Source organism: Chroicocephalus ridibundus, chromosome 1 (assembly GCF_963924245.1).
Source record: "Chroicocephalus ridibundus chromosome 1, bChrRid1.1, whole genome shotgun sequence".
Classification (NCBI taxonomy): domain Eukaryota; kingdom Metazoa; phylum Chordata; class Aves; order Charadriiformes; family Laridae; genus Chroicocephalus; species Chroicocephalus ridibundus.
This window is the reverse complement of record NC_086284.1, coordinates 141080434-141088982: the sequence shown is the minus strand read 5'-3', so window position 1 is coordinate 141088982 and position 8549 is coordinate 141080434. Positions and strand designations below refer to the sequence as shown.

Sequence of the window (8549 nt, the reverse complement as noted above, 5' to 3'; positions counted from 1 at the left end):
TGGAGTTTTGCTGACCCTATGGGAAGCTTTTGAAAATGCCGAAGAATTTAGGCATGTGAAAGTTGTCTTTGCTTCTTTGACATACAAAAAAATGAAACAGCTGCTCACAACTGGCATTTTTCAAACACCTGAGAAGCATTTCTCTACAGCTAAGACACCAGAGAGAGATCACATCAGTGCGTAATAGCAAGCACAGAAAAATGCCATGATGAATATGAAATATCAAGCCAGAAAAACTGCATTCACAAAAGAATCACAACAAATTCCAAGAGGACATACTATCCTACAAGTGCCTCTCGGATGAACTTTTGCAACAGTTTCTGAGGTATGCATATCCACATTTCCATGGCAGTCTAATGAAAGGGAGCAAAAGAAAACAAAAACAAACAACAACCCCTCCCAAACATTTATTTTAAAACCAGAGTGAAAAATTTTGGTGGATAATTTCAACAATAAATTAAAGCAAAACATCGCTTTAAAAAAGAGAAGAAAAAAATAACCCTTCTTTCCTCCTTTTATATTAAAGCATTTCAGATGTTGTGACCAGTAAAATATCTGTAGCCTACATTGCCTCTCAGCGAAGGCAGCGTTGTCAGTCTATTCGGTTTAAGATATGACCCTTATACACTTTGGCTAAAAAATGCTGTCATTTACACAGGTGAATATACTCTGACGCAAGTCTCTAAATTTACACAGCTGTGGCAGAAGAATTTGGCAGAGTTTTGCTTTTTTTAAACAATAAAAGAAAAATCAGATCAACTTCTGCTGTTGGTTACAGTTGTATCAACCCATAATATGTGTGGTGCTGATGGCACTGCTCCACAGGCTGTTAATGAAACTAAGAATTTTTGCATACTGTGTCCAACTAGGGACTGTAACTGAACCTAAGACTGCTACAATTAAAATCCTCAGGTTTCTTTATAAAAAAAAAGAATACTGATTTATTCTTTGGTACTATTTTCAGTTTTGTATTAATTTTTGAAAGAAACCTTAATCTGGTCTAGTTTTATGACCTGTTATTCCTATCATCATTGTTTTACCCATATACTCAGTATCCCATCAGTACAGCATTTTCATAAAATAAATGGAACCCTATTTTTTTAAATCAGAAAATTTGTAAAGCTGCAGGACGCTGGCAGGACAACTGAAAAGCAGGTATTGTGTCTTGGAACATTTTTTAACATTGATATCCATTTATTACTTTTCAGCTTGGTCATGATCTTTTTTAGATCTTCCAAGCTTGCTTGCTCTACCTGAACTAATAAAAATGTGCCAATACGAGTGATTTCAGGTTTGATTCAGATCCTAGATCTACTGGCTATGCCTCTGTAAAAGACTGCCAGCTAGATGTGCAATGCAGGAAAGAAATACGCAGTTTTAAAGCATTTTACAGGTAATGTTCAGCTGTTTGGCCAACTTTAAATTATTTAGGTGACTCCAAATGAAAGAGGAGAAAGAAAAGGGGACAGCTTATCTGAGGTGCGTTGTGCTCATATCAAGTTTCCTTTGCTTAAATGGGGCGACACAATTATCAGCCCAACAGGCTCACTGCACCTTAATGAAGGGGGAATCAGGCCCACGACAACCTAATATCAGCTTTTGATACACTTGCAAAATATTTTAGCAGTATTTGATCTTTCCACTAAATCAGAATGTACTTTGGAAACTGGGAGGGAACGTGGGAATCTGAACAAACATATCTGAGAAAAAAAGACAATGCAGGTCTGAAGGGTCATTCCCTTCAGTAAAAGCAAAGTGCAGTGGATTGCTCTTCCTGGATATAACAGTAGGGGCGTGGGAAGCTTTCAGATGTCACAGGGTTGTAGATAACATTTGAACATATGATTAGCTTTCATGAGCTGTCTTTAGAAACCTTACATTTTTCCCCCCCGCACCTTAGCCAGAGATCCTTCCCTTGAGGTTTCGGGACACTTAAAATGTTGCTTTCACAAAAATCAAGGATGTGGAGAAGTTTTTCCTGTGTGATGTCACTTTGCTGCCTTTTATAAGCCTCTGCAGAAAAGAAGGGAACCTATCTGAGGATTCACGCTCCAGACACAGGCGACCAAGGGAAAGAGAGAAGCACAGAGGCGTATCAAGTTGCAGATACCGACCAACAGCGAGCCATGCCGCAGACCAGTCCCTACAGCTGCCTGGAGTACACACTGCTGGTACTCTGTAGCCTGAAGGCTACCTTCGCCTTTCCCAACTCCTCTCCGCTGCTGAATCCCAGCTGGGGGAATGGCGATCGCCTGATGCACCTCTACACAGATACAGAGAGGAACAGCTTCCATCTCCAAATCAACGCCGATGGCTACGTTGATGGTGTTCCTCACCAAACCATTTACAGTAAGTAGCTTACTATGGACCCTCAGTCTTCATGGGATCAGGGGAGGGAGGATAAGACTTCTGCTTTCTCGCTACCTCTAAAAAATCCCCTCCTCTCATTAGGCAGGCAGACAGAGGAGTGCAGCTATGGGATGGATAACCTACATAAGTACAATCCTCCTTTTGTTTAACAAATAAACAAAATCACTCCAAAGAAATTTAGTGGATGGGGAATTTCCTTCCTCACCTAAGAGAAGTCCTATGGCTCATGTGATAGTCTGCAAGCAAAACCTACTGGAATTATACTTCGCTTCATGATTTTTTACTCACAGCTTCTTGTGGAAGTTCCTGCCACAAGTTGGTGATGACTCCCCCCACATAGCTACTCTCCATTGCAGTGACAGTAATATCTAAGGAACTGCACTGAGGGAACTTACCACTGCAGTGGTGGAAAACTGATAGCATCCATACAATCTTTTTTTGGGGGTAGAGAGCTGATAACTACTAAAAGCAACTCTAATGCGCGTAGAACATGGGTATGCAAAAGTCAGTTGAAAAGGGGGAAACTGCAAAATGCCAGACCGTCACAAAAGAAGTGCTAAGCCTTTGGCGTTCATGAGAAGTAACTATTCCCTGCTGTAACTAAAAGGTTCTCAAATTGCCTCATGATGGTTTACTTTCATGGAAAACTAAGGTATTCTTCTCCCTTGTTGCATATCTGGACCAAACCCAGTAGTAGAAAAATAGGGGTTTTTTTTTAAGACTTAGGGTTCTTTCATAGCATTTAAAAAGTATTTCTCTTTTAGCAAATCACAAATAGCTAGGCATCATAAAGTCATGTTTATTATTATTGCTGCATAGTGTCTTCTTCATCCACTCAATTAAAAATGTAAGCATAAATATATAGATGTTTTTACATAAGTATATAAGGAGCAAATGATGTTTGTATTAGTTATAATTTAGTCAAGGAAGAAAAAGGATCAAGTTCTGCTATTTTTTTTTAGGAATTACTAATTAAGCACTTGCAGGGACACTTGCACCTTCTTGTTGTTATTCTTTCTGCAATATTTAAAGATTTTATAAAACTCATTTTAAGTATGTTGGTCAAGAACCAGTGTGATGTTCTAGAGATCGACAGCCAGCAAAACACCATGTTTTGCCCATATCTGCCATGAAGCAAATACACCAGTATTTGGAATGGTGGTGCAGGAAGGGTGGAAATCAGACAATGAAAGGAGTCATGCAAAGAAGGGTGACTGAATCTCTGCCAGGTCACCATGGTGCCACTGGGACGCCAGGTAAATGAGAAGTGCAAAGTTCTGCACCAGGTCCACAATAACCCCCCACAGCCGCACAGGCCGGGAGGAAGCTGGATGTGTACAGCCCCCCTGGGTAGGACCTGAGGAGCCAGCAGGCACCGAGTCAAACATAAGTCAAAGGACACTCACTTTGAGAGGAAGGCAAACCACCTACTGTGGTCAGCAGCTCAAGGAAAGTTGTTATTCCCACTTTACTCAGCACCAGTGAAACTGCTCTTGGAGTACTTATAGCAACCCCAGTTCAAGATGGATGTGGAGAAACTGGAGCTGGTCTGGCAGAGGGTTTTCAGGGTGGTCAGGGGCCTTGAGCATGATCTATAGGGAAAGGCTGAGGGAGCTGGGCTTGTTTAATATAGCACAAAGGAGGTTAAGGATAATTTAATATCACAGGGCAGTCACAAAGATGAGGGAGACAAACACCCCTTGGTCGTGGCCGATGACAGAACTAAGAGCAAAGTCCACAGACTGTGACGGTTTGGGACTTCAGAGCAGATGTTAGGGGAAAAAAGTTGTCTTTGGGAGGTTAGGGCAGCCCTGGAACAGGGCACCTGGAGAGGTGGTGGCATCTCCATCCTGGGAGCTTTCTAAGGCTCAGGCAGACAAAGCCACAGCTAACCTGGTCTAGGGTGGTCAATAGTCCCAGTTCACATGGGAGGCTAGTTTGGACCCCAAAGAACACTTCCAGCCAGAGCATCTGTGAATCTGTAAGGCAACGGTGCAGTGTCAAACTGGGTCCTGGATTTGACATCTTTTTTTTTTCTAAACAGGTGCCCTAATGATCAAGTCTGAGGGTGCTGGCTCAGTAATAATCACAGGTGTGAAGAGTGGACGCTACCTATGTATGGACACGAAGGGAAACATTTTTGGTTCGGTGAGTGAACTTTACTAAGACTCAAGACTGAAGGCAGGTGCAGTCTGCTACTGTGGTGCCTGTCTCCTCAGCTGCGGCAAATCTGTATAGCTACAGTAGGAGCACCCACGTTTAAGCGAGCTGAGGACCTGCCACTTTGGTTAAACTTTCATCTCTTCTTTGATTGCATTGAGTTGTAGAGGTGACAGAAAACAAAAGCAGTTCCTGCTTGGGTAAACAAGAGCAGAGTGAGATCCGGTGATGGACCAACCTGAATTCCTGCTGTAGCATGGAGCCATGGGTTGGGAGTAGTTCAAACAATGCAGCCCTCTGCAATAAAACAGTATGTCATCATTATAATGCCTTTGCTGAAAACATGGGCATGCATCTCAGGTCGGTATTTGACTAAGCCTGAGTTGTCTGAGTTACAGAGCTGGCAGGTCAGGAAAGGCACCTGCTGCACGATCTCATCCCTCTTTCCGTCTTTAATTGGCACTTGTCATTCACCAAATCCCTCTGCTCACTGGTGTCATATTTTGTTCCCTAAGCATTACTTCAGTCAAGAGGACTGCGTGTTCAACCACAGGACGCTGGAAAATGGATACGATGTGTACCAGTCTCCAAAACACAACTTCCTGGTTAGCTTAGGCAGAGTTAAACAAGCTTTCTTCCCTGGTATGAATCCACCACCCTACTCTCAGTTTTTGTCCAGGAGAAATGAAATCCCTTTGTTTCGATTCAACACACCCGAGCCCCACAGAAACACTAGAAGTGCAGATGTTGATCCAATGGATCCTCACCAGATCCTGGTCCCACAGAGAAAGATCTCCTCATTCGGATCTCAGTTGCAGCAGCAAGCGGACTTTTCCCACGTGCCCAGAGAACCCATGAGAATCAACCAGAATGACGTGGTCAACCCAGATGACCCACATGCTATGATGGCTGCCAGGAGGTACGCAAGTCCTCGTTTTTATATTACAAGATAACTGTGGCCCCACCACTTACGAGTTGAAGACATGGGCTAATATAATAGGCGAAAGGAAATGTCTAGCACACTCTGTTTGAATGTCAAAATGGCTATTCGAAACCTGAAAGACATTTGGGGAAAAATTCTTAATTTCAAATTTTGAACTTACAGATGACAGTATACTGAAAAAACAAGCTGGACATTTTCCAGTTAGGGCTCTGTTTTATTGGAAAGAAGATACATTTTTGCAAAGAATAATGCCAACCAAACATTTTAGGCTCCGAATCACCTCACGTATGCATCAGTGAAAAAAAGAATTCACTTGAATGAAACAAGAAACTGGTGTTACGTTACTGATGTAACTGGGAAGAGACCCGGAGCATTTGAGATTCCAACAGAGACAGGGCATCCTCTTACTAGCACCACACCTGGCTGTGCAAGCACAGCAGACAAACTGACTGACGGTGTGTTTTATCATTTTATAAAATTTACTATATATGTTTTTAGCTGTTAAGTTGTTGGAGCTTCAATCTCTTTTCATGCCCGTAACAAGTCAAAAAATAACCACTTTGCTGTCATAGGAGCAGCATGCATGGAAAACTGGAGTAAATGACAGGAGAACAGGACAGAATCAAACGGTCTTGTTTAGAAAGAGTCATTTCGGACACTTATAGAATCCAAGCTGAAGTTTGGGAAAAAAGAGGAGAGACTCACTGTCTCTCAAGTGCTTCTCTATCACATTTATATATTCACTAAATTCTAGCATTATAACATGGAAGTTTAATGTAGAAACATTCATGAAGTTTGCATAATCCCAAACCAGAAAGAAGTACCAGGATTACTAATAATCAATAGTGTGTTAAACAGCTTGGTTTCTCTGGCACACTGCCGAACTATACCCGCATAAAACTATTAATAGCTCGTGAAGACTGTCATCTAATGAGTGAAAATTAAGTTTGTATTTAGAAAAGGAGAATCTAAGTTTAGCATCCATGTTTCTATTTAGTTCTGAGCAGGTATCAGATGCTTTATACTTGTAAAGGTGAAATTACTTTAATATTAAGCAGGAGATTTCTGATTCTGACAAATCCTTTTCCTCGGATTGGTATATGTTATCGGTAAGTTTACTTCTTAGATTCTAACCTCCATATATACACCTGAAGTTTACAAATCTTTAGTTAAGACGCGATATCTGCAAAGCAGAGCTTTTCATTGAAATTTAGGTGTCTAATTGTTAACTGGTAGAATTCAGTATAACTTGATTGGTTTTAATGGAGCTATATTCATTTCCACAACGACTCTGAAAATCATGTATGTGCTTAGCTATTTTTCTCCCTTATTTATTTTCATTTTGATCTCATCTTCCTGTAATCTTAAGGTTGCGTAGTTTTGAAAAAGCTTTCCTTGATGTACTCTGCAGAAATCAATAGCGAGGTACCAATGAACTGCAGAAAAAAAATCAGTGTGGTAGATATTTGAGCAGAATTTTTTCGTTTGGGGTATGTGTGCATTTTCTGCATGTCAATATGCAGATTCTTATGTTTTATTTATTTAGTATATTTAGCAGCGTGGCAACAGTCTGAAAATGGTACATTTTGGTACAAGTGTGGTACAATACAAATACAAATGGTACAAGTGGTACAAGTGTGCTCATAGCAACAATGCAAAAGAGATTAGGCTAGATTCTGATCCTGTTCTTTCTGACTCATGAAATAATTCACGGAAGCCACTGGAGTTACAGCAGTGTAACGAAATCAAAATAAGGCCCCCTGTGTTTCTTGCTTTCATTGAAATTGTTCTGGATTTAGCGGAAGGTCTGTCCTACTGATAGCATTTAAAATAATCTCTTTTTTTTCCCCCTACATACGTATAGATACATGACATTTCTTTATCTACAACATCCAAGAAGTTACATTAGAATAGTCATAGAACCTGATTCTGCTGTTACAACAGTTTTCCTACGTGGAGTGATTCCTAATTCATGTAAGTTTCTAGAAGCACAAGACAAGCCAAATGATTAGGATTAGACCAAGACTTCTGCCTCATAATTTATTGTTTTTTATCCTCTAAACTCATCATGTTTTTGATTAGTTTCAAAAGGAAAGCAGTAATTCTAAGAGATTTAAGAGAACTGCAGGGAGGGCAGATACTTGTGTATTTTCTTGTTTATTCAAAAGACTTTTTACCTTGCTGTCTATACAGTGGAAAGGTGTGATTCTATTTATGTGTTCTAGTTTAATAATTTTACTTGATTCCTATACCATTCTTCTTGGCATTTGCTCCTTGAGAACTCTGGACAGCAATTACGTGAGCAAAGTTTTCATTTTGCATAAATTGTTGTAAGCTCCACAGAGCTGCCTAGGACTCTGAGTCAATGGACCTACAACAATTTGAATAATGAGAAGTTCCGTCTCAATCCGTACCAAATTTTGATGAGAAATGTCAGTGGGGTTAAATTTCTATACGATCTTTATATGCATAAATTAGAAGAAAGTAAGAAGGGTTGCTCACTCCACCAGTAGCCAGGGCATTTAGTCCCTAAGCTAAGAGTGAATGCACAACGGGTTTTGCATCAAAAACGTATTTCTAAATATATAGAACTGTATTGAAGTGACAGAAGAATTAATTCTTCAAAGGAGATGCTGGCCACTACCAGCTAGTAAGAAAGCATTACTTATTTATATTGCAATATTTATTTATTTATTTGAGTGGGTCTTAAATCCTACAGAATATTTATAAATATTTATAACAGCGTAATATAGAGACTGTTTCCTTTTATAAAAGTACCAATAAACTTTTCCTTCTCTCCAAATGGTGGATTTTGTGTTGTCTGTTCAAGCCCCCCATTCCTGAAGGACTTGACTAAATAAATAGTACCAGCTGTGTTTGCAAATTTGTGTGTTCCACTGTCCCCTGTGACTTTCAGCCTCATAGATGGCAGCTTCCCAGGTGTTTTGTGCACCACAACCATGAAAGCTCTGTGAAAGATGATGAGAACAAACAAAGCCTTAGTAGGTCTAAAGTGACCATGAAGAGATTGTCACCTCTACCGGGAAACAACTTCTGCAATCTAAAAGCAACGGAA

At 40.3% G+C, this 8549-nt stretch overlaps 1 protein-coding gene across 1 annotated transcript; it reads left to right on the top strand.

The window, feature by feature from the left end:
• Nucleotides 1-1800: 1800 nt before the first annotated feature.
• Nucleotides 1801-8196, top strand: FGF23 (fibroblast growth factor 23). The gene is made up of 3 exons (XM_063322774.1): nt 1801-2349; nt 4415-4518; nt 5046-8196. The coding sequence occupies exons 1-3, from the start codon at nt 2127-2129 to the stop codon at nt 5481-5483; spliced, it is 765 nt and encodes a 254-aa protein (XP_063178844.1). The 5' UTR covers nt 1801-2126; the 3' UTR covers nt 5484-8196.
• Nucleotides 8197-8549: the final 353 nt, after the last annotated feature.